Source organism: Girardinichthys multiradiatus, chromosome 14 (genome assembly GCF_021462225.1).
Source record: "Girardinichthys multiradiatus isolate DD_20200921_A chromosome 14, DD_fGirMul_XY1, whole genome shotgun sequence".
In the NCBI taxonomy this organism is placed as follows: Eukaryota; Metazoa; Chordata; class Actinopteri; order Cyprinodontiformes; family Goodeidae; genus Girardinichthys; species Girardinichthys multiradiatus.
The window spans coordinates 13,982,841-14,009,417 of record NC_061807.1 but is presented as its reverse complement, the minus strand read 5'-3'; the positions used below and the strand labels follow the sequence as shown (position 1 = coordinate 14,009,417).

General features: G+C 40.1%; 1 protein-coding gene across 1 annotated transcript in view; it reads right to left on the bottom strand.

Moving 5' to 3' along the window:
• Positions 1-26,577, bottom strand: part of trpc5a (transient receptor potential cation channel, subfamily C, member 5a) — a 175,289-nt gene that overhangs the window by 66,207 nt on the left and 82,505 nt on the right. The window contains exons 3-8 of the mRNA XM_047386544.1: positions 21,949-22,051; positions 20,956-21,206; positions 15,314-15,430; positions 15,121-15,183; positions 11,924-12,061; positions 10,993-11,199 (exon numbers count right to left, since the gene is read on the bottom strand). Of these exons, the coding sequence (XP_047242500.1) occupies positions 10,993-11,199; positions 11,924-12,061; positions 15,121-15,183; positions 15,314-15,430; positions 20,956-21,206; positions 21,949-22,051 (879 nt within the window). The remainder of the gene's footprint in view (positions 1-10,992; positions 11,200-11,923; positions 12,062-15,120; positions 15,184-15,313; positions 15,431-20,955; positions 21,207-21,948; positions 22,052-26,577) is intronic.

Sequence of the window (26,577 nt, the reverse complement as noted above, 5' to 3'; positions counted from 1 at the left end):
GGTTCACTGCAGCACAACTACACCCAGATCTATGCACAATCAGCCAGGCTGTGAAGCATCTGGAGAGAGAAGACATCCTTTTTGAATTCTGCAACAGTTAACTTGTAAAATCTTTTGAGCTACATTATGTCTCTGCCAGCTTTGCACATCTACAGACTGAATTTGTTTTTTGCCAAATAGTTCAAGATCAGTCAGATTGGATGGAGAGCATCCATAAATATTCATTTTAAAATTTTGCCACAGATTCTCAGTTGGATTTAGGTCTGGACTTTGACTAGGCTATTCTAACACCTGCATATTCTTTGATCAAGACTGTTCCATTCTACTTCAAGCTGTATGTCTAGGGTGGAAGGAGAACCTCTGTCCCAGTTTTAAGACTTTTACTGCTTCCCCATCCCGGCTAAAGAAAATAATCTCCACAGCATGATGGCGCCGCCACCGTGTTTCACTGAGAGAATGGTGTGTTCACTGTGCCTTGCCGTGTTAGTGTCTTACAAAGAATTTTGCATGCAGAAAAATGCAGTTCAGTTATGGTCTCACTATACCAGACCAGCTCCTTCCATCACATTTGCTGTGTCATCTACATATTTGTTTCTTTCCCCAATGGCTCTCTTCTTGCCATGTCAGATTTGTAAAGTGTACAATGAAAAAGAACCAATTAGTTAGTTAATTAGAATCAATTCTCCCACCTCATTTGTGGATCTCTGCTGCTCCTACAGAGCTGACATGGCTGCTTTTCTGGTCAATGTTATTCATATGGATGGCCATATTTCGATACATTTCCAGACTTCTTCCTGACCTGTCTGCTGTGTTCCTTGGCCTCCATGATGCTGTTTGTTCACCAATATCTTCTAACAAGCCTCTGAAGCCTCCACAGAACAGCTGGATTTATACTGAGCTTAAGTCACACATGAGCACCGTTTGCTAATGTTGAGGAAAATTTGTTTATGACCGTAAAAGGTCCATGACCTGATAAAAAGTATTCAAACCCCCTTTGTTGTTCCCCTGCTGCAGGCTTGAGATTTATGCCAACATGTTTCACCTTGGTCCCTCTTCTGTGAACCTAGATCTCATGGAAATTAACTTGAAGCTGTTGTAATAGAGTTCTTTTACTTTGTCTAGTAACGGTTTTGGCAGGGTTCCTGAATGCGTCTGATGCTGTAAAACCGTTCTCCTTTGTCAGGGTTTTAATAAAGCAGATGTGAGTGACGATCATTCATCTATTCCTTTGGTAAATATGAATTTTGCCATAACACTAATTAAGTAACTTCTAAAAGCAACTGGATTGCAGTGGTTTTATTTAGGGTTATCAGAGTAAATGGAGCTGACTACAAATGCATAGCAAACTTGTCAGACTTCACCAATAATTCAGCAATTTGTGTTTGTCTTTTACATAGAAATCAGTCAGTGTTTGGACTGAACTTAAGTTCTGCCTAATCCCATTCATTGATCTCAGAAACCAGGTCTGATCTGTCGTTTTAATGCAGCTTCACCAACACTTCCATAAAACTTACTTTAAAAGTAATTCAGGATTATTTTTTAACTTGAAGTTTGATGAAAAACTGTTCCAATATGATTATTAGCTTTACATTTGAATTTGTGCTGAGCATATACCACATCAGCTCCTCCAGAAGCCTTTGTTGTGTATTTGCTTTCTGCGATCGTGCTGACGTTAGTTTGTGAGTGTGTGTCCTTTGTCTACCTAATTTGTGTTTGTATTCACATGGACGAGCTGCAGCAGTCTCTGGAGATGGTTGACGAACGCTGTCAGTACACTTACATAAGCCTTTCACATAGAACAGCCTTATTTTCCTCTCCATCCTCCCCTTCTTCTGTCGCTGGGTTCAACTTTCAGTCCTTCCACTCATCTCACTTTTACATAAATACTCTCTTTTCATCCGCATTCATTTATACCCCTCCTTGTTTCTCTTTTACCGCACAGACTCTTTCATGTTGCTGTCCTGTATATCTGTCACTGTCCTTTTAGCTCAGCGTTTTGCTGCTGCGGCTGTGTCTGTGCGCTCACATTGGATGTTGTATGTGTACATTCTGTATGGCGGAGGTCAAAGTGTTTCACATTAAGTGCTGAAACAGTGTCGCATTTATAATGCCAGGCTTTTAGAGCTAATATAAATGCAGTGACTCTGTGTGTGTGCTGTTTAGGGGAAACTGAAACATGCACAACCACTGCGGCTTTTATTGTCCCAATGTTGTGCTGGCTTCACTCAATAATGTGTAAGAATAGATTTAATGTTAAGCTTTTTTCACACAGCTGCTTTCTGTTTGAGATTATTCACCAAATACTCAGATAAAATGTCTGAGCAGCCATAGTGGTAGATCTTAAGCTGCAAGTACTCCAGCTGTGCTGCTTCTTACATTTATCTGCTGACCTGTATGGTGCTTTCTAACATTGGAGGGACATATTTACCTCTTGAGCAATCTGAACTAGTTGCTCTTAAACTTCTCAGTGTATGACCCACAAAATGCCAGTGCATACAGGTCCTTCTCAAAATATTAGCATATTGTGATAAAGTTCATTATTTTCCATAATGTCATGATGAAAATTTAACATTCATATATTTTAGATTCATTGCACACTAACTGAAATATTTCAGGTCTTTTATTGTCTTAATACGGATGATTTTGGCATACAGCTCATGAAAACCCAAAATTCCTATCTCACAAAATTAGCATATTTCATCCGACCAATAAAAGAAAAGTGTTTTTAATACAAAAAACATCAACCTTCAAATAATCATGTACATTTATGCACTCAATACTTGGTCGGGAATCCTTTGGCAGAAATGACTGCTTCAATGCGGCGTGGCATGGAGGCAATCAGCCTGTGGCACTGCTGAGGTCTTATGGAGGCCCAGGATGCTTCAATAGCGGCCTTTAGCTCATCCAGAGTGTTGGGTCTTGAGTCTCTCAACGTTCTCTTCACAATATCCCACAGATTCTCTATGGGGTTCAGGTCAGGAGAGTTGGCAGGCCAATTGAGCACAGTGATACCATGGTCAGTAAACCATTTACCAGTGGTTTTGGCACTGTGAGCAGGTGCCAGGTCGTGCTGAAAAATGAAATCTTCATCTCCATAAAGCTTTTCAGCAGATGGAAGCATGAAGTGGTCCAAAATCTCCTGATAGCTAGCTGCATTGACCCTGCCCTTGATAAAACACAGTGGACCAACACCAGCAGCTGACACGGCACCCCAGACCATCACTGACTGTGGGTACTTGACACTGGACTTCTGGCATTTTGGCATTTCCTTCTCCCCAGTCTTCCTCCAGACTCTGGCACCTTGATTTCCGAATGACATGCAGAATTTGCTTTCATCCGAAAAAAGTACTTTGGACCACTGAGCAACAGTCCAGTGCTGCTTCTCTGTAGCCCAGGTCAGGCGCTTCTGCTGCTGTTTCTGGTTCAAAAGTGGCTTGACCTGGGGAATGCGGCACCTGTAGGCCATTTCCTGCACACGCCTGTGCACGGTGGCTCTGGATGTTTCTACTCCAGACTCAGTCCACTGCTTCCGCAGGTCCCCCAAGGTCTGGAATCGGCCCTTCTCCACAATCTTCCCCAGGGTCCGGTCACCTCTTCTCATTGTGCAGCGTTTTCTGCCACACTTTTTCCTTCCCACAGACTTCCCACTGAGGTGCCTTAATACAGCACTCTGGGAACAGCCTATTCGTTCAGAAATGTCTTTCTGTGTCTTACTCTCTTGCTTGAGGGTGTCAATAGTGGCCTTCTGGACAGCAGTCAGGTCGGCAGTCTTACCCATGATTGGGGTTTTGAGTGATGAACCAGGCTGGGAGTTTTAAAGGCCTCAGGAATCTTTTGCAGGTGTTTAGAGTTAACTCGTTGATTCAGATGATTAGGTTCATAGCTCGTTTAGAGACCCTTTTAATGATATGCTAATTTTGTGAGATAGGAATTTTGGGTTTTTTTGAGCTGTATGCCAAAATCATCCGTATTAAGACAATAAAATACCTGAATTATTTCAGTTAGTGTGCAATGAATCTAAAATATATGAATGTTAAATTTTCATCATTACATTATGGAAAATAATGAACTTTATCACAATATGCTAATATTTTGAGAAGGACCTGTAGTCATAGCCAGAGATCGTTGCAGTGAAGCAAATGTGCATTCAATACATTTCAAAGGCTTTTACTATATGATCAAATTTAAGCAAAGAATCAATATTTACAGTGCTGACCCTTCCTTATAACGTCTGTAATCCACTCTGACATGCTGGATATCAACTTCTGGGCCAGATCCTGACTGCTGGTGGTCCGTTCTGGTTCTATTAGTGCCTGGAGTTGATCACAGTTTATGGCTTCTGTTTATCTGCCTGCTATCTGAGAACTGACCAGATGTTCTCTTGGGACTTATATCTGGAAAACAATTGGTGTTTTGATTTTGTAGCCACTTTGTTATCACCTTGCGACATGTTGCTACTATCATGCTGGAAAATAAACAGATCATCACCAGACTGTTCCTGGATTGTTGGAAGAAGTTGCTTGTGCTTCTGGTTTCTTCGTGGCAGTTTTTTTCAGCACAATTTGATGTTAAGATTCCTTCCTTGGATAAAGTGCAACAAAGAAATGGGTTCTATGATAATGGTTCACCGTTAGCCCTCACTTCTTCTCTGGACAACTATTTTGTCAGATGTTCCAAACAATCAGAAGGAGCATTCATCAGAAAAAAAAAAAAACACTTTCTGGAACACATGGTGGTGGCAGCATCATGCTTTGTCAATGCTTTTCTGTAGCAGGAAAAGCAAATCTGGTTAGAGGTGATGGGAAGATGGATGGAGCTTAAGCCAGGCCAAAACTGGAAGAAAACCTTTTAGAGGCTGCAAAAGACTGGAGACTAAGGCTTAGGGTCACCTTCCAGCAGATGACACACCAGGAATCATTCAATGTAATGGTTTAGATCAAAGCATACTCACTGGTTAGAAGTCCAGACCTAAAGCTAATTGAGAACATGTGGCAAAACTAATTGCAACAAAAGTTGGTTTGGATAAAATATTGCACAAAGAACCTTTTACATTTTTATTTGCAAAACGTTTTTAAAACTATTTATCATTTTCTTTCCAGTTCACAGGGAAGTGACACCTTTTGAGAAGCATGAAAACTTTTGCAAGTAACTGTTTTAGTAAACCAAAAATGTATATTTTTTCTTTAATTAAGAAACAACAAAAAGCAGTAATTGGATAGTTAATAGTAGAACGTAAAAGTGCAATCTCCCATCTCATTACTTACAACAAACCAAGGAGCTGGTGCTGAATTTCTGTGAGCAATCACTGGTGAACATCCAGCAAACTGATGCTGAGATAATGGACTCTTATATGTCCCACGGTGTTCACCTGAACAATAAACTGGACTGGAGTCACAACACCGATGCTCTTCATAGACACTACCTGCTAAGGAGACTGAGATGTTTTGCAGTAAACGGGGTGCTCCTGAAGACCGCTTTTAATTGTTGTAGCATCAGCCATGTGTTGGAGCAGCAACTTATCCACAGCTGCGAGGAAGCGGTTAGATGAGTTCATCAGGGATGCTACCTCTGCCCTAGGATGCTCCCTAGACAAAGTCCAGGTGGGGAGACAGAAGCAGTCTAGCAAAAATAACATCACTGTTGGACAATGTCTCCCACCCTACGCATGAAGCTGTTGCAGAACTGGAGAGCTTCTTCTTCAGTGACAGACTGATGCATCCCAGGTGCACAAAGGATCGTTATCACAGATCCTCCTTCCAAGCAGCTGTTATATATCCAGCACTGCTCTCAAGAAGGTCAGTAAGTCTTTACATCCCTGCTGTTTTTGCAGTTTTTCCAGTTCTTTTAAATAGTCTATTGTTTTTTCTACAGAATTATTGATACAAATTTTGTACACTTTCAGAATCACACTACTCAGTTGTATATTTCATTTAATTTGACTGTACAGGATGTTTTTCTTATGTTGTATTTTTCCCCATACTGTACAGTCTCTTCCATTCTTATTTTGTGTTTTTCATATTATTCTATTTTATTCTGTCCTGTTTCCTCATGCCATTCATCCCTTTGAGACAACTTCGCAAAGAAACCTTTTTCCTAAAATTAATCAGCTCCTATCCCTATTTCTCCTTTCGTCTCCTACTTCAAAGATTTTTTCTGACTTTGACTCCTATTTTCTCTAATTGATTGAAATCATTTTATCTTTGTCAGTTTACTTCTCTCGCTGACTTCACTCACAGACTTGTGCTTGTTAAGGAACCTTTGGGCTCTTTAACAATTTGACTCACCGACACATCATGAGTGAAAACGTACATTTGTATACTTTTTTTACATATTTCCAGTGTTTGGTATGAATCTATAACACTCTTCTCTAATGGAACCGACTGACTTTGGAGTGAAATACAGTTCTTGCTATTAAGTTTTGTAGTTTTTCTGCAGATATATATTTTTCTACAAACAAATCTCCATATATCAGCTTTCTTTCTCTCAAACATTTCACACTAGTTTCATCAGCTGCTCCTGCCTGCACTCTCCGTCCTCTCACCCATTCCCTAATGCCTTTATAACCACTGACAACACTCCTTTCCTCCCTGCGACTCCCCCAGTCTCCTCTCACCGCAGCATCTTCCACCTTACCTCTCCACAGTCTGGATCTCGGAGCATTTCTTATTTACAGCTGTGAATTGAGGATACCACTGAATGTTTTTAAAAATAAGACTTTCAGCTGTCTGAGAGCTTCTTGCACAAAGAACCACTCGGTAAGATCTGCAGCTAATTATACCTCGCAGCAAGGTGTGTTAGACTGCAGCCTACTGCAGAACTGGCAAACAGCAGGAAGGCAGATTCTTCATAGGCTCCCTCTGAGTTTCTGTGAACTGTACTTCAGGGCTGTGATTAAACTAGCACGTTACTGAACGGTAAAACCATTTCTCTGCAGATTACATGTAATCTGCTGTAGCACTGTCAGAGAAGTTTCAAATTCCAGAATAATTCCAGTAATAACCTCTGTATTTAGAAATACAGAGGTTATCACACCATTTATAATACAGTGGGATTGAACAGTCAGACAGCTGTGGGGATGAAGGACCTGAGGTAGCGCTCCTTCCTGCACTGAGGGTGTCTCAATCGGCCACTGAAGGAGCTGCTCTGTTCAGTCAAGTGGGCAGCCCAAGACAGAGCTGGCCCTTCTAACCAGCTTGTTCATTCTGTTCCTATCACACTATGTGCTGCCTGGGGCCCAGCAGACAACAGCGGAGAGGATAGCAGAGGTTACCACAGAGTCATAGAAAGTCCTGAGCGAAGGCCTGCACACTCCGACGGATGTCGGGCGTACTTGACTTCACGGATGTCCACGCGTACTTGAAGGTGGACTTAATGTGGACTCAAATACCCCCTTTTCATACCAACTCAGAGCCGTTTGCTGGGAGTCGACTCACTTTTTCGGCTTTTCCATTAGTAACGGTTACGTGGAACTGTTACTCTTTAGTACCTGCTTGTTTGCGGAGTTGCACTGAAAACGTGACATTAAAAGACTGTCGGTTACTGATTGGAAAAGCGTCACTAGTCACAACATATTTCAGTAGCTAATATCTTCAACTGTTAAATTGTTTTACGCTGGGCATACTGTGTACATTAGCATCTAGCATTAGGTAGTGTTAGCTTACCCTCACAGGTAATCTAATTCGTATCCTTCCGTTTGATACGGCATGGCTTTCCTCTCTCTCCTGTACTGATCCACAGTGCTTTGGGTCTCGCTGCCCAGAGCCTTATCTGGCTCTTTTCTTTCACTGACAACACCCATAAACGGAGCAGCAGTCCAGGCAGTTGTGTTTGTGTCTCTGGACTCGACTGAGAGGACGCTGACCAAGAAAGAAGCCACATGGACATCTTCATGATTGACTGAAATTTGCAGCCGCCTACGTGAAGCCAAATGCTTCTGGAGAAATTGTTCATGGTGAGACTGTTATGATCTTGGTGGGTTTTTGTGTGTGAGGGATTTGTGTGTTGAGTCTGAGTTCTCTCCTGAATGGAGGATCTTTGCTGGTGAGAGTGATGGCAGGCGCCTGACAGCACACCTGTTGTCTATCATCTAATCCTGGCTGCTGGAGATAGAAGGAGGTGTTTGCCAACTAGCCTTCGCCTGATGGTCTAGAAAAACTACCTTGCTGGTAGACTCAAGCCTGTGATTCCTAGTGAACCTTGCTCTTTGATATCTAGTTCCATGTTTTGCCTGTTTCACCTGTTACTCACCATCTGCTATGTTCTGTGCCACTCAGGAAAGGTTGATTTCTTCCTTGTCCACAAGAATCCCTCTGACAGAAGACCAGGACCTCTCAAAGACAGCTCCTTCCTCCCCAGCCATAACCTTCCTATCCATTCTCAGACTCTGTGCAAGCAACCCCCGGATCTTTAAAGATCACCCGGCCTCCGCGCCTCTAAAGACACGGATCCATTGCTACCAGGATCATAACCTACCTTGCAGCCTTTGCCTTCCCCTGAGCCTGGTAAGCCACACAATCTGATCACCATACTGCCAAAGATTTCTATCACCATCGCTAACTCTCCCCTCCCCAGATGCCAATGAACCCAATTGCCTTTTATGACTGACTTAAAAAATATTTAAATATTTAAACTGCTCCCTGAGTCCTGTCTAATTCTGCATTTGGGTTCAAAAACTCCCTAGTACAATGACAAAAATTATGCTTTCTGGCCACAATGACAAGTATGTTTGGAGGAGGTGCCTAAGAAAGCAGTACTATACCAAGCATGATGGTGGCAGCATCATGCTGGGGGCTGTTTTACTGCACGTCGTACTGGCAAATTACACCACCTGGATGGAATTACAAAGACAGAGAGCTACCTCCAAAACCTTCAATTTTATCTCAAATCAACAGGGTTGAAAATTTAATAAATTTGTTGTTCCAACAGGACAACGATCCCAAGCTTCTTTAATGGTCTAGATATCAACCCTATATCAACATCTAGGACCCAGCAAATAAGGAAACCAAACTGAATTGAATCAATTGAATTGAATTCAATTTTGTCAAAGAGAGTGGTCAAATATTCAGCCATTATGCGAAAAGCATAAGCTGGAACTGAATCAAAAGATGCACATTTGATTCTTTATTTGATTCTTTATTTCCTAATTATATCCTTTCAAATATTCCCTTCCAACCTTGTTCAGTTTCCAGTTTTCATTGTTAGAGCTGTATATTCTTCTCCTGTGCCCCTGAGACAGAAAGCACTTCATCTGAAGCAGTCTCCTTGAGTCCATCTAGGTATCATCCCTGTCATTCCTTATCTCCTCCCATCACTCTGTCCTCTTGCCTCAGCTTTCATCTTTCAGGCAGAATCCTTCAGCTGCAGAGAGCTGGAAACAGCAGGGAACCGGCATGTAGATGGAAGTGCAGAGACAGAGATCGCCTTGGGGTTTGTTTCCAACTCTATTTTGTTCACTAACTCCATCCCATCATATCTCCATCTCTTCCTCTCTCATGCGCTCACTTGATCCGTCTACTTCCTCATTTTACTCTCTTTCTGTCCCATTAAATCTCTGCTTTTGTGTTTACTGGCTTTGTATCCGCTCACACATGTTCCAGCTCATTATTCCTCTCAGTACCATTCCTTTCCTCTCAATCACTTTCATTCTCACTCCTCTCTCCCCCACTTTCCTTGCCCACACACAAGTCCTTCCTTCCAACCTTGCTTCCTTCCTTCCTTTCTTATATATAAATATACTGGAGCATTGGATATGTGGATATGTGTGGGACTAGGTTTTGAAGAGGCCAGGAGGTCTTAATGGCTTTAATGGCTGTACGTTTGATTCCCATTTTTAAACATGAAGGGACAATTAACAACAAAAAAAACACCAAAACCTTCAAATATGTTTTTGGTGTTTGGCACACACTCACAATTCATACCAGATATTTTCTTTGCATTGAACTCTGTGTATCAGCAACTACTAAAAAAGTGTTACTGCCTCCCTGAAATGAGCTATTAGGTGTTTTTTTGGTCTGGGTGCTATGTGTTACATTAGTTTTGTCTTTCAAACTCAACACACGAGGATGGCAGCTCCTCCTTGACTGTACATGCATGAAAGCAACAGAAAACTTGTTCAAGGCGCTGTTGTCTGAAAAGCTACATTTTGTTATCTTGTGCTCGTGCAACCTCATCTTAATGCCACCCTGGGCAACTCCAGATGGGGCCAGTGATATAGATTTCTTTAAAAAACCAGAGAAATTGTAAAGCTTCAAATTACAAAGGATTCTTGGAACTGGTTACATTCAGGAAAGAGTCTGACATCTGTCCAAAATGTTTTCATTAACAGCAATAAAGCTGCACTCTTGAGGTTTTTAGATGTTTAATTGCTTTATTTGTTTTTGAGCTACAATGCCATGTCTTGGTCTTATTTTTTAAAATATATATGTACAACTCATTTAGGCCACACTTATATATCATGTACACATTCATCTCAGCTGGTCCCTTTCTTTTTTCTCAGAGAATAACTCAGAAGGTCAATAGCTGGGTTATCTTTGTGGATAACTGCTCACTCCATAGCCTTTACTTTAATCTTATAATATAGCCACTGAACTGACATTTAAAAAACAATTTGTTGTTCTGTGGAAGTAAATTAGATGAGAAACGTAACATTTAGTTGTCGTGTATTCAACCTATTTAATGGGAAATTGCACAGCAGGGCAATAAAACCTGCACAGCCATCAGGGTCACCGTATAAGAGGAGAATTTATACACTGACACTTAATGTTCAGCCTTAATGGTGAAGGTGCACACAGGCTATTTATGAAAAGAAACACAACCCCTAACTCTGCTTTCTACTCTGCTATTTAGCAATATTTTCAGACAACAGACCAACATTGGCGGTACAATAGCCACCTTCCAGACACCAGACATAAAAACACAGCCCCATTCCAGCTAAAAACTGTTGTACACAAACGTCACTGCTCCTCAAAGAAAGTATTTCGGATGAGTCCCTACCTCCTTTTGATGGTATTTGATGGCGAGCTTGAGCTTGGCCAAGTCATGGCACTGCCTGGGGTCCAGCTCCTCACTCTGGTCATTGTCTCTGTGGTTCAGGATGGTTTCCAGCTCTCTTGAACTTCTGGCCTGATCCAGGAGGTCTTTGGCGAAGCGTTTGCACTGCTGGGACAGCTCCTCGTACTCCTGACGAAACTCATTCTCCACCTGAAATGTGAGAGGTATCATGTTGGGATTAAAGCCATCCATGACTTTTGGTTTCGTGTTTTTGACACTGTCTGGAATTTTGTAAAGTGTTAATGTACTATTTTAAAGACATTACTGGGCAGAAATGCTTTGGACCTTGCAATGTAGATAGTATGCACTGAAAGAAAAACATTTCTGCTCTTGTAATCTACAATACACGCTTTTTGTCCCATGACATTACATTCATCATCAGTAGAAGTGCCTTAAAACATCTGTACAGTATTATATAACTGCTGATTGTAAAGATAGGCTAGAGTCAAATGTTTGATATAAATCATATTGGAGACTACTGTTTCATTTTGGCCTCTTTAAAACTACTGTAAGAAACTATAAAGTCAACCAGCTCTGGGTATTTTGTTTGCAATGTTAAAATAAAATGTGGCCTATTTTCAAGTACAGGTTTCCTACATAGGTTTAATTTCCAAATTCCATACTTTACAAGACCCAAATTCAGTTCTCACTTCTTATTGGACCCTGAAAACTGACATACATAAAGATGCATAGATAGATGGATGGATCCAATTATGAATCAACGAGATAGGGGAAACACTCCGTTAGCCATTTCCATGCTTACCCATAACTGGAAAATACTTTAATTACATACTTTGCTGGACAGTTTAGCAGCCTTGAAGCTTTTTAAAGCCCCTGCCAGATACTGTCTCGTACTGGGGTTTCCTATCTGTACCTTGCTCAGTTCTTTGAGTTCCCAGCCCAGTCTGAAGGCGGTAAGAATGGGATCTTCGCTGGACAACGCAATGAGAGAGGGTGATGCCAGAGCCTTGTAGATGTTGAGTCGGGACCGTGAATGTCGAAGGCTGTCGACCTACAGAGGAAAGCAAAAAGATGAAAAAGTGACTAAACTAGAGCTACCACGCCATAGCCTTTGAGTACGTCAAAGTAGATAATTCTAAAAACTCGTGGTTCCTCATTTTGAGGCCTTTGTACAGAGTTGCTTGTCTGCAGCAACCATATATATACCAACTTTACATCTTCAATTTCTTACAGTTTAATTGTTCTAATGGTATTTTTTGAGAAACACTTTATAACGATATTCAAAATTGGATATTCACACCAGATTAAAATCCTGTTTATGATATTAAAATCAATTTTTGTCAACGTTCACCCAGGACTGAGCCTGCACTGCAACATTAACAATCAGACAGAAAGTAGATGGTCTTTGCGGAGTTTTTGAGTGGTCCTCTGGGGTGCATAAAGAATGCAGTGGGCTCCCAGGTATGTGTGATGAAGCATGTGATTTCGGCAACTGATTTGACTATGCACAAAACTTACATGGTGTCTCATTATCATAGTAGCAGCATATCAGGTCCCAGATGCTGTATGAATGTGCGTGGAGCAGCAGTTATAGCTTATCAATGAAGTGTAGCCCGTAGACTCTGAATTGGTCAAATAATTTACTCCTCCTTTTAGTAGACATGTGGCCACATGCGAAGGCTACACAATAACACTTTTAAGAGTGCACCTGTTATATGCATTTAGTCCCATTACTTCTCTAGCTGTAGACAAGTAATTCATCAGGCAGCTAGGATTAACAAACATTATTTTCATGAAAATAAACGATCACACCATTTGACTTCTTGCACTTCACAGTGCAACAGATTTCCCAGCAGTGAAGAAGCACACACACCTCCAAAATGCACATAGGCTGGTTGACTGAAGGTAGTTGTGAGTTCTCCAGGCAGAAGATCAAATGCAACATGTACCTGTCAAAGAGCAGCCCTGGCATTCTATGTAGGAGGAGCAAGAAAAATATGAGCAGTAGATTGAAAGTACGAGCAGATTGAATGGATTATAATATAATTTTACAACCCTAACAAAATTCTTCAGGTTTCAGAAACTTGGTGGGCTATGCTCAGAGTGATCAGTAAAAAAATACTGATAAAACAAAAATATATATATATATATACAGTACAGACCAAAGGTTTGGACACACCTTCTCATTCAAAGAGTTGTCATTTTAATGACTATAAATATTGTAGCTTCACACTGAAGGCATCATAACTATGAATTAACACATGTGGAATTATATACTGAACAAAAAAGTGTGAAACAACTGAAAATATGTCTTATATTCTAGGTTCTTCACCTTTTGCTTTGATTACTGCTACGCACACTCTTGGCATTCTGTTGATGAGCTTCAAGAGGTAGTCACCTGAAATGGTTTTCCAACAGTCTTGAAGGAGTTCCCAGAGATACTTAGCAATTGTTGGCCCTTTTGCCTTCACTCTGCGGTCCAGCATGGTAGCCATGCTGGTTCAGTATGCCTTCAATTTTGAATAAATCCCCAACAGTGTCACCAGCAAAGCACCCCCACACCATCACACCTCCTCCTCCATGCTTCACGGTGGGAACCAGGCATGTAGAGTCCATCCGTTCACCTCTTCTGCGCCGCACAAAGACATGTTGGTTGGAACCAAAGATCTCAAACTTGGACTCATCACACCAAAGCACAGATTTCCACTGGTCTAATGTCCATTCCTTGTGTTCTTTAGCCCAAACAAGTCTTTTCTGCTTGTTGCCTGTCCTCAGCAGCGGTTTCCTAGCAGCTATTTTACCATGAAGGCCTGATTCACACAGTCTCCTCTTAACAGTTGTTCTAGAGATGTGTCTGCTGCTAGAACTCTGTGTGGCATTGACCTGTTCTCTAATCTGAGCTGCTGTTAACCTGCGATTTCTGAGGCTGGTGACTCAAATTAATTTATCGTCCGCAGCAGAGGTGACTCTTGGTCTTCCTTTCCTGGGGCGGTCCTCATGTGAGCCAGTTTCTTTGTAGCACTTGATGGTTTTTGCGACTGCACTTGGGGACACTTTCAAGGTTTTCCTAATTGTTCGGTAAGTAATGATGGCCACTCGTTTTTTTTTACTTAGCTGCTTTTTTCTTGCCATAATACAAATTCTAACAGTCTATTCAGTAGGACTATCAGCTGTGTACTGTATCCACCTCCTGCACAAAACAACTGATGATCCCAACCCCATTTATAAGGCTTGAAATCCCACTTATTAAACCTGACAGGGCACACCTGTGAAGTTAAAACCATTTCATGTGACTACCTCTTGAAGCTCATCAACAAAATGCCAAGAGTGTGCGGAGCAGTAATCAAAGCAAAAGGTGGCTACTTTGAAGAACCTAGAATATAAGACATATTTTCAGTTGTTTCACACTTTTTTGTTCAGTATATAATTCCACATGTGTTAATTTATAGTTTTGATGCCTTCAGTGTGAAGCTACAATATTCATAATGATGAAAATAAGGACAACTCTTTGAATGAGAAGGTGTGTCCAAACCTTTGGTCTGTACTGTACATATTAAAATTGAAATTGATTTAGTAATACATAGTGCTATGTACAAAAACCCAGCTGCATCCTCTCATGCTGATGATAGGCTGATCAAAGTCATGATCCTGTTTGGCTCTATAAAGTAAGGCTGAAACTGATGGTGGAGGTACAGAATATTGTGAAAAGACATCTTGGTGCAGATGTGATAGAAAGCTGCAGTGAAAAAGTCATATCCCAATGGAGTCATGATGAAAGTAAGTTTTACAGATTTGGCTTTGATACTGTGTGTTGGGAACGTGATGGAGGTACTGGAGACTGTAGGCTGTCTAACTCTGGCGTGAGGCGGCCCTTAATGGTAAACAGCTATTGCATTGTAAATCTTACAAGTACCAGATCTGTTCACAGCTCACTTGGATGCAACTGATAACAACATTCTGAATAAAATTCTGCACATTACTTCCTGTTTTGATCACATGATGTAAGGAAAAAGAATTAAGAGTGAAATTCATTTTATTTAGTCTCCTAATTTTCTGCAAGAATCCACCACTTGTGGTTGTCAAATCAGTTGTGGAGAAACACTGACTAACCTCTGAACTAGATACACACTCAACGCAGTCACATCGTATCTGGTGCGGCCTTGGGATGGTGACCTAAACAGAACATGTAGAACAAAATATAAATCCAAACTAACAGGAATGAAGTCACATGGGGTTGCATGCTGCAATAAAATTGATCTATTTGTAATGTAACTTGGTGGCTCTTGTGTAACAAAGTCATTACCTTGCGCTGGACAAGCAGCTTGATGATCTCATAGTTGTTGGTGTGAGCAGCGAGCATGATGGGAGTTATATCAGGGGTGAACTCTGAGAACTGACTGTCCATCATCAGGGAGGGAACCTGAGGTGAAACCAAAGTATTTATTTTAACAAAAGGATGATAGTTTAGTTTCAAATTGGCTGATGAACAGGAAAGAAGCGCTTCTGAAAATGTTTTTAAAGCACATGCAAATGGATCACCTGTTTACCATCTTAAAAGAACGAGGCAATACAACCAGCTGACATGAACTTCCTTCATAGCATGGCATTGCTCTGTCTTAGAGCATCTACAGTGAGGGTGAGAAAGTTTCTGAACTACATTGAAAAGAGTAAGCTAATGATGTTCAGTCAAGCTAGGAGAACACAGGTGAAATACAAAAGTTATGGGAAAGAAGATATTTCTCTTCTAGCCCGAGAATGCCTTTAGCTTTCCTTTGATGAGGTAAACCTGTCAAGAAAGATGTATATGTGGGATTCCCTCTTGGTCCTATTACCTTTACAACCTGATCACAGACAAAGGAAGGGCAGATAGATGGATGGATCATTTGGTACCTTGCTGAAGCAGCACCTGAACTGTTAAATTTTAAAGAAAAGCATTGTGGACAAAAACAGCAGGGGACAAACTAGCATGCACATACGGCTGGTAATAGGTGGATCTGACAGTGGCTGAAAGCAAACCAGGAGTGTAAATACAGAGGAGGGTGATTACTTCCACAGAGAACAGTCTGATTACAGTGAAGGAATGACAGCTGTTACAGAACAAATGACAAAATACCAAAATTAAAAGATAAAAGCCTAAATCTTACACATTAAAATTGTATTAAAAGGTTTTAAAGTGGACTAAATGAACTAGTCATTGTTTCTTTCCCTTGTCCAGGACACCTTTACCCATACCAGATTACATGCTGAGGAGGTATTTTAAATCATTTAATTGAGCTGTTTTGGAGGACTGGAGTTGAGACAACCTTGGCTCTCTCTAAAAGAACAAAGTTCGTCTGTTGCATTTATGTAAACCATAAAAGGAGCAAGCTAAGGATGCGCATGAAGTCATATCAGACAAAGTCTACATTTCTAGAATGTCTAAAGTTTCTGCTTGCTGCCTGGCAGCCTCACAGCAATGCTAACGACTAGCCTGTAAATGGGAACCACATGGGAAGAATCCTAAAAGAATGTTTTAAAGATGGGAATCAGATCCTGTACTGAGAAAATATCCTGGATCGTAAAAAATGTAAGATTCTTGCAGAATCAGAGCCAACATTAAAGAGAGGCTCCAACAGAAAGGAAACCCTGATTTATTTTTTTCCTTTTACCAGCATTGCCACCATAAACTCTCTATTAGCACTTGAATGCTATACATCATCTCCAATTACAGCCAGTCTGCATATTTACATCACTTCTATGTTATTGTTTAACTTTTGTGGCTCTTATTAAAATACCAGCTTATGACCCAGTGAAGCTCAAGCTTTGTTCTAAAAGAGAACAGAATAAACGAGTAAAGCCAGAACAGTGTTTCAAAGATATTAACTATAGTTTCCTAAAACCAAACAGTAACTGTTTTATCTGGTGAGCAGCCATTGAAAAGATATGTTTAATCATGATGTGTTGTTTAAAGATGCAACAGTTAATAGTGAGTATTAACTATTTTGTGCCTATATGTTTTTCAATTTCACCCAAAAACGAAACATTTTTAGCTGTGATGCAGTTTAGTTTAGTAACAATGATGTACCTGAAGGGAACTGTCATGAATCCAATGTTCTTTCAACAACTGACAGCCTCTTCCCTGTGTCTAAAACAAGCTTGTTTTCTTTTAGTCACTTTACAGACTTAATGACAAGAAGATTTCTTCTCTTTCCAGGTGAGTTTTGTTTGTCTGTCTTGGTGAAATCACTCCTCTATGGCCAGTGTCCATCTTTTCCAGACCTATTTGGGGTCCTTTTGTCCCGTGTATGATAAATTTCACAAAGACGAAACGGCCAAATGTCCATCCCTGGATCTGGGAAGCTGGTAGAGACGAGACGTGATTCTACAAAGTATTCACTCAGGGGTCTAATTTCTAATGTGTGCCACACTTTTTGTAAATAATGTTGAAAACAACATGCTGTGTACCTCATAATTATGCAATGTGTTACACTGATTAATCTTGTCTTGCTGGTTGTAAAGCAGCAAAATAAAAAAAGTGATACTTGTGCACGGCAGATAGAAAAATGACAATGCTAACATCAAGCTGTACAACAAATAGAGAAGGGAAACTGTTTGCGTATTGAAAAACATTTTAAGCTTATGGTCTGGGTGTCTTTAACTTGTCCAGAGCCTGCCAGACACTTTGAAAGTTCTTCTTGAAGAGGAGGGGAATAGGGCTGAGGAAGAGAAGAGGAGGAGTGAAAAGGACTGAACATGTGTGAACTCTTTCATCTCAGAGGGAGAATGAAGAAGAGGCCTTCTCTTCATCTTTCTCGTCTTCTCCACAGCCTCATCACATCTACTGTTTTCCCCACTTCTTCTCCTATATTCATCCTTTTCCTCTCCCTTCTTCCTCCTACACATCCTACCATCCCTCTCCTATCCCTGCTGTTTTCTCACCATCTTTCTCTTCCTCTAAGCTGCTGTCACCTCCTTTTTCCATCTGCCTCATCTTATCATACCTCACTCTGCCCTTCTGTCTCTTGGTCTTCTGTCTCTGTCCCGCCTTCCTCTCTGCTGCCAAAACCTTTTACTCATCTGTTCATTCTCTGTCCTACTCCCCCCTTCCATCCTATTCCTGCAGTGAGAAGGAGTGTGAAAGCAGCTGCTACGAGATGGCCTCCGATTAAAGACACAGACAAAATACGTAGAGGTATATTTAAGCACACACTGGGAAAAAACAACTGTTGAAACAGTTAAATAAATGACTGACTCTGAGTCAGCTGTGTGTTTTGGAATGCGTTTTTGATTAGAATCTGTTAAAAAATTATAGACATGCGACCACTGACATCAATGTAATCAGGGTACATCTTTTAAGAATACAAAATTAGATAAAAAACAGAAATATTCATGCATTGTGGAACATAAGTTCTATCAGAAAGGGCGTCGTTAGTCTCGCTCTACAATTGCAAAAGCTTCTTGGTTATCGTTGGTCTTTAAAACCAATCAACAGTTCCCATCACCGAGGACATAACTAAGAACTTGCTTTGCCTTTAAACCGGGTCCGAATTAGCCAGAATTCAGTAAAACCATTAGTTAAAGATGGCCTCTGAGAAACAGATGTTAGTAAGTTAATGTGACAGTCACTGGAAGAAATGTTTGGGAAGAACTCGCCGGTCTCCTTCAACAATACAAGGTTGACATTTAATCTGAAAACTTCCTGGAGTAAAGTAGTGTAGTTTTTCTAAACTGAGCAAAGTCTGCCTTGTTTGAATCCAATACAGCAGAGAGAGAAGCTGATAAACTGCAGCTGGAGTTCAAAAAAAGCAATTAAAAGCATATCTGCAGAAAGTATGCAGCAAATTCTGTTTTTGCTGACCTAAATGAAACAATTTGGTTAATGTACTCAGGTTTCAAGTAAATAAAAGTGAAACTGTAATTGTCAGCAGAAGGAGAGAGCAAACCTATCCCAATAATTATATTTGACCCCAGTTGCACACATTAATATTTAGACATCAAATGTAAGTTATTTCCTCTTCATACTTGTCATTCTCACACTGCTCCTTCCTTCTTGACTTCATTACTGTTTGCCCATCACTTAAAATCTTATAGTTTTTTTTACTTTTATTTCTATTTTTATTGAACATACAGAGACTATTGGGCTTGTTGCAAATGAAGTCATTTGCAAATCCATCAATGATCTGCATGTAAACCAGATCACATCTAACTTACTTAATTATTTTAAATCACTTTTAAAAGACAACCACGGCTGCAACAAAGAGCTGCACGTGTAAAATCAAGGAAATGTCCATCTATGTGGGAACGTTTTAGCAGGTGCCATTTAAAAACTTAAAGAATAAAAATCATTATTTTATTTTAAAAAAGTCATTTATTGATCTATTGAAGGATTCTTTTTTAATAAAAAGATGAGCTCATAAAGAAAGACCTAGTCATGAGGACTGCACCTTTTTTTCTTACAAGTCAGACCTATTTAATCTAATAAAACATCTAGAAAATAAAATGTAGGAACCTTAAACATTCTGATTGTCACTCTTAAATGCTTTGAAGTTTATTATTGGATAAAAAACAACCTGAGTAAATACTAAATTCATTTTTCAAATGAAGATTTTATCTGTTAAGGAAAAAAGCAACTTGAACTAACCTGGCTTATGTTAAAGCAGGGTTATACAGTGACAAACCAAAAGTTGACTTGAATTTCACTGCCAGACCCGTAGAATCAAAAAATCACTTTAACAGAACCTGGCTGACAATACGAAGTGGGTTAAATGGTCTCAAAAAGAAACGTTCCATTTTCTGGCCTAATAGATTATTTTATTAAGACTTAAACATTTTAAGGCCGGGCCTGGTCAAAATCTGGTCTTAAATACACTTAAAATGTTGTGTCATGTACTTAAACACACCATTCAAGGTTGAAAAAAGCCACCGTGAGACTGAATTTAAACGACTCTGCAAAGAACTGTGGGCCAAAATTCCTCCACAGTGATGTAAAAGTTACCAATAACGTTTCATAGTAGATTTGCTGCCATAAGTGGCACAACCGTTTATTAGGCTTACATGTTTCCACATAGAAATTAAATTCTCATTTGAAAAGCGCCTTTGTATTTAATAAGGTGGTCTAATATTAAAATGTTTTTGATGATCTGACAGATTCAAGTGTGATGAAAAAGCAAAAACAGAAGTTATCTGACAGGGGGCACTCTTTTTTAACAGTGCTATATGTAGTTCTTTGTTTGGATTGTTTTCATCTTTAAAAAATAAAATGAAAATGACAAAAAAGGAAGAAAAATTAGGAAAGAATAAAATCAAGAAGAAGGAACATATGTGTCACCATATCTGTCCTTTAGAAAGTAAAACATTCTTCTAATCCTCTGCTTCAGGGAAATGTTTGCAGCCTTAGTGATGCAGATACTTCAAACAGTCCATAAACCCCTATTGAAGAAAAACTTTAACTCTCTTCAAAAGAGAAAAAGCCTTGTGTTTGTTTTCTTTCCTCTTCTGATGTCTTTTCTTCTTCTACTCTCTTTTTCACATCTTCATTATTACGTCTCTCGCTCTCCAATCTCTCGCTCCTCAATATCTTGTCTCTGAATGTCTCCCCATCGATTCCCTAAACAGCTACACTTCAGTTAAACAGAGTATTATGGTGTTTCTTTTCATTGTGTTTTTCTCAGAGAAAGCGCATAAATGAAAATGCAGCAGGCAGACAAACATGCTCTCTGTCTGCAAATCCTATTTCACAGTTTGTCTGTTAAGGAGCGCTTTAATTTCCTCGTCTCAGCAAAATGTGGCATGGAGCATTACAATGAATGGATGTACAGCGCATTATCTCTCTCTCACACACACAAACATTAAAATGGAAAAAACAAAAAGCGCATCCACAGATGAGTAAAGTGCAGGATTGTGCCTGGATGCAGCAGATTATCGTGCAACCGTACAAAGTTCTTCCATCGTTATGTCTGAACTAACCTGCTTCTCGCCGCTCGGTCTCCTGTGGGACAGCAGCAGCTCCACGGCTCCCACCACCTCCTTCCTGATGGCGTACAGCAGGGCGTCACCTGTGTGGATGCCATGGTCCAGCAGGAGCTCCATGATCTCCAGGTTCTCGTTCTCTATGGCAATGAGGAGGGCACTGCGGCCCAGCGGGTCCAGGCAGTTCACGTCCATGTTGTAGTAGACCTCGGCCTCGCGAAGGGCATGTTTGACTCCTGCATAGTCACCTGAGGAAAGAACGGAGACAGGATGGTAGAAGCCTGGAAAGTAGATGTTCCTGTCAAGGTTTCAGTTTGGGTCCATTCTTGGTAATATGTCTTTGTTTGGAAAAGTCGGGTCGTAAATTTAACTGTCAATGCAAAAATATTGAAGCCCACATATGTTTTTTTTTATGTATTTTGTTTTAATATTCTTCCATTTTTATCAGGATAGTTGTGTGTCTAAATGAGTATATTGTAAATAATGCCAATTATCTAAAAAAAGCTAACAGTAAAGGTTGGTGCCATCTCATATAAAGATGTCTTGTCATCAGTAAATAACTAAGTAAATGTCCAAATCTTAGAAGAACAATGCCTTTGTGAGTTCAGGGTTAAACTAATTTGTTACTTTAGGTACTGCTTTTGTAACAAGCCACCTTTAATAAGAATCTCATACTATAAATATTTCAGATTTTATCAACACCTTCCGTGGGGATTCTTCTTGTCCTGAAAGAGGCAAACCCTGAAGAGTACCATCATTTTGAAGGACATCCAGAGAGTTTGCTGAGGAACGTGTTGCAGGGATGTTGACATTTGTGAACTGCCGCTGGCTGCAGCACAGCATGACTGACCAGCTGCTCAGCCATCAGTATCATTTAATGGGTGACTGAATGTCTCGAGTGCAGGTGTAGAGGGAACAAACTGGCTCTTTGGTTTCAAATAACGTCTATAGGAAGATTCTCTCTCTGTGTGCTTATGGGTGTTTTTTCACCTTTCTCTACAGCGGTGAGGTAGGCCCGCTCCTCGGCAGACAGCTCCACTTCAGCTCGAACAATCTGAAGCGGGATGCGGTCGCGGTACGGCGAATAGGTCGCCTAAAGCATGGAGAAAAAGGGATTGATGTGATAATGATCAAAACAAAAATGGCTTTGATCAAGAGATGATGCCAAAAATTAAACCAAGTTCAAAAAAGACAAAGTTCATCATATACCTATGAGTACCTTTGAGCCATCAATACTTTACGTACTGTAGACAGCCATAAAAGAAATCTAAGCTCAGAGAATCTTGGACAAGGTTTTACAAATCAAGAATGGCTTAAACTCAAAGGTTTGCTTACCTTAGGTAATCGTTTACACTGTCACTGCTTTCTCAATTCATCTAAATGCATGTATGTTTAATTCTAGAAGTTTCTTTCCACTGAACCACAGAGAGCTCCATCCGTTGCTCCACCTCTCCAAACGTTCCAAATCTGTTAAATTGCACTTATATAGATATAAGTTTATCTCTCATTACTGCTCATTTAAATGTCCACAGTTGTTTTTGGACAAGTTAGCATGGAAAGTTCGAAATGAATTACTAGTTATCCTCATTAAACTAATGATTTCAGTCCTCGAGTGGGTTTTGAGTTGAAGTTGTGAAATTTCTCCAATCACGGCCTTAAATGAGGATGTGCCACAGTGAGTCGCGAATGCAACGTGACAAATGTCTGTACCTGCTCCGTTTTATATTCCTCTTATAACTATAACAAACTTAGATTCTATAATATAAGTGTTAGGGTTTTGAAGATGTAAAAACTAATCAAATCTTTTTCACCACTTGGTTATTTTACTTGTTACAATATTGCAATCTTACCTGGAAAAAGAAAAAAAATGATTAAAGACCATAGGAAATCGATACATTTTATTTCAAAATACAGCTACATGTTAGCTTCCTGATCTTATAAGCATTTCATTTGAATGTTTATGCGTGCGGTTTCATTAATCTGTTGTTGATTTTTAATACATATTTATTTTAGAAAACCTATTAAAATGTGTTTAAGAGTGCATACACAGTTAAAATGTATGCTGGACAGTAAAGGCACAGTCACTCATTACATGTAATGGCTAGCTTGATGCCAATGATCTGTTAGCTGAACTCCAAAATTCTCCCTAATGCTCTGAACTGAGACAACCCTGGCTGCCATCTTGAAATAAACATGCTTCATACAAAGAAAACTTAAATAAATTGGCTGACAGTTTGTCTTTATTAAATGTTTGTCATGCAGGAGTAGATATCTGACCTCCTATGCCATCAACACAGAATGTCACAAAATTAGAGCTAACCAAGAGATTGGTTGCATAAACCAAACAGCTACAACATTATAACCAATCACAATCTTGTTCCAACAGATTAGCAGAGAAACCCTCTAATCCAGACGTCACATGAATGCTCCTTTCACATTATTAAGGTGCAGCGTTCACATCCAACACATGATAAGAGCACAGTGGTGGCTTTCAGCAGCACATCAACACATCCTGCAGGTACTGCAGTGAAAAGCCTAAAAACACACTGAATGTAAAGGTCTTTGTGGATAGCATCACTAATGTGCTAAAAAGGAAATAACTTATTCAAGTGATCCTGCTGAAACAGAATCAAGTCAGCATCTGCAGTGTCTGATAGTATTCATACTGCTTAAACTTTCTGAAATTTATCCAGTCAAAACCACAAATTTCAATCCATTTTACTGGAATTGTATGAGATAAACCAACACAGGGTTGTGCAGAATTGCGAAGTAGTAAAAAATATACATGGTTTTCAAATGTTTTTACAAATAAAAAACTAATCGGTGTGAAAAGCATTGCATTTATTCCCCTTTACACTGATACCCCTAAATAATAACCTGATCAACCAGTTGCCTTCAGAAGTCAGCTAATTAGTAAGCAGAGTCCACTTATGTACAATTTAAGCCTAGTATAAATCCAGCCGTTCCTTTAAAGGCCTCTGAGGTTTATTAGAGAAATTAGAGAACAAAAACAGCAGAATGGGAGACCTAACGAGACATAGCCATGCATCTAGACTGACAGGCTAGACAAGGGCAGCATTATTCAAAGACGTGACAAGGTAACCCATTGTAACTCTGGAGCTGCTGCAGAGATCCTCAGTTTAGTTGGGATAATCTGTTGAGAGAACAGCTAGTAGTTTGGCAATCCACAAATCTGGCCATCATGGAAAAGTGGAAAAAGCAATTGTTGAGAAAGACCAATGAGAATTCCTGTTTGCAGTTTGCTACAAGCCATGAAAGGTGTTCTGATCAGATAAGACCAAATAGGACTACAAAACACTGCACAACTTCCTGAACACACGATCTTCACAGTGAAACAAGGTGGTGGCAGCATCATGCTGTGGGTACGCTTTTCTTCTGCAGAAGCAGGAAAGACAGTCAGAGTTGATGGGAAGATCACTGGAACAAAATACAGGGAATTCCTGTAGATCATAAACTTTCTTCGAAACAGACATAAACGTTTCAAAGTTGTTATACTGATAATAATTTAATGCTGATGTGCTAAAAGGTAAGGAATGTCCTTATTTGTAAAACCGATACCAAAGTATAACTTCACAAGATGCTCTACATTCGTCATTTAATGCATGGAAAACTGCGCCCTTTGTACGACTTTATTCACGTAATTAAAAAAAAGGATAAATTAACTTAGCCTGGCCCAAATACTCTGTTGTACAAGGAGAGTTGCACACGTACTTGTAATGACAGGTGGCTCAACAAAGTATAGACTCAAAGAGGCTGTAAACAAATGCACATCACATTTTTCATTTTTTGGTTTGTAAAACAGTTTTAAAATCAACCTTGTCTTCCACATTAAATCCCAATAAAATACAATAATGTTTAAAATTGTAATATTACAATGTCCCACCATCTGTTGTCTCTGGGCCACGGGGAACAACATGTTATCATGAAGTAAATAAATGTTCATGTCGGGAAGCACCAACAGCCCAGCACAAGATGCTCAGAAGACTTCCAAATGTTCTCAGAGCTGAAGGAGGTGAACTTTAAATCCCAACAGAAATGTGCCACAGTGGCAAATACTGGTCCTTCTCAAAAAATTAGCATATTGTGATAAAGTTCATTATTTTCCATAATGTCGTGATAAAAATTTAACATTCATATATTTTAGATTCATTGCACACTAACTGAAATATTTCAGGTCTTTTATTGTCTTAATACGGATGATTTTGGCATACAGCTCATGAAAACCCAAAATTCCTATCTCACAAAATTAGCATATCATTAAAAGGGTCTCTAAACGAGCTATGAACCTAATAATCTGAATCAACGAGTTAACTCTAAACACCTGCAAAAGATTCCTGAGGCCTTTAAAACTCCCAGCCTGGTTCATCACTCAAAACCCCAATCATGGGTAAGACTGCTGACCTGACTGCTGTCCAGAAGGCCACTATTGACACCCTCAAGCAAGAGGGTAAGACACAGAAAGAAATTTCTGAACGAATAGGCTGTTCCCAGAGTGCTGTATCAAGGCACCTCAGTGGGAAGTCTGTGGGAAGGAAAAAGTGTGGCAGAAAACGCTGCACAATGAGAAGAGGTGACCGGACCTTGAGGAAGATTGAGGAGAAGGGCCGATTCCAGACCTTGGGGGACCTGCGGAAGCAGTGGACTGAGTCTGAAGTAGAAACATCCAGAGCCACCGTGCACAGGCGTGTGCAGGAAATGGGCTACAGGTGCCGCATTCCCCAGACCTGGGCTACAGAGAAGCAGCACTGGACTGTTGCTCAGTTGTCCAAAGTACTTTTTTCGGATGAAAGCAAATTCTGCATGTCATTCGGAAATCAAGGTACCAGAGTCTGGAGGAAGACTGGGGAGAAGGAAATGCCAAAATGCCAGAAGTCCAGTGTCAAGTACCCACAGTCAGTGATGGTCTGGGGTGCCGTGTCAGCTGCTGGTGTTGGTCCACTGTGTTTTATCAAGGGCAGGGTCAATGCAGCTAGCTATCAGGAGATTTTGGAGCACTTCATGCTTCCATTTGCTGAAACGCTTTATGGAGATGAAGATTTTATTTTTCAGCACGACCTGGCACCTGCTCACAGTGCCAAAACCACTGGTAAATGGTTTACTGACCATGGTATCACTGTGCTCAATTGGCCTGCCAACTCTCCTGACCTGAACCCCATAGAGAATCTGTGGGATATTGTGAAGAGAACGTTGAGAGACTCAAGACCCAACACTCTGGATGAGCTAAAGGCCGCTATCAAAGCATCCTGGGCCTCCATAAGACCTCAGTGCCACAGGCTGATTGCCTCCATGCCACGCCGCATTGAAGCAGTCATTTCTGCAAAAGGATTCCCGACCAAGTATTGAGTGCATAACTGTACAAGATTATTTGAAGGTTGACATTTTTTGTATTAAAAACACTTTTCTTTTATTGGTCGGATTAAATATGCTAATTTTGTGAGATAGGAATTTTGGGTTTTCATGAGCTGTATGCCAAAATCATCCGTATTAAAACAATAAAAGACCTGAAATATTTCAGTTAGTGTGCAATGAATCTAAAATATATGAATGTTAAATTTTCATCATTACATCATAGAAAATAATGAACTTTATCACAATATG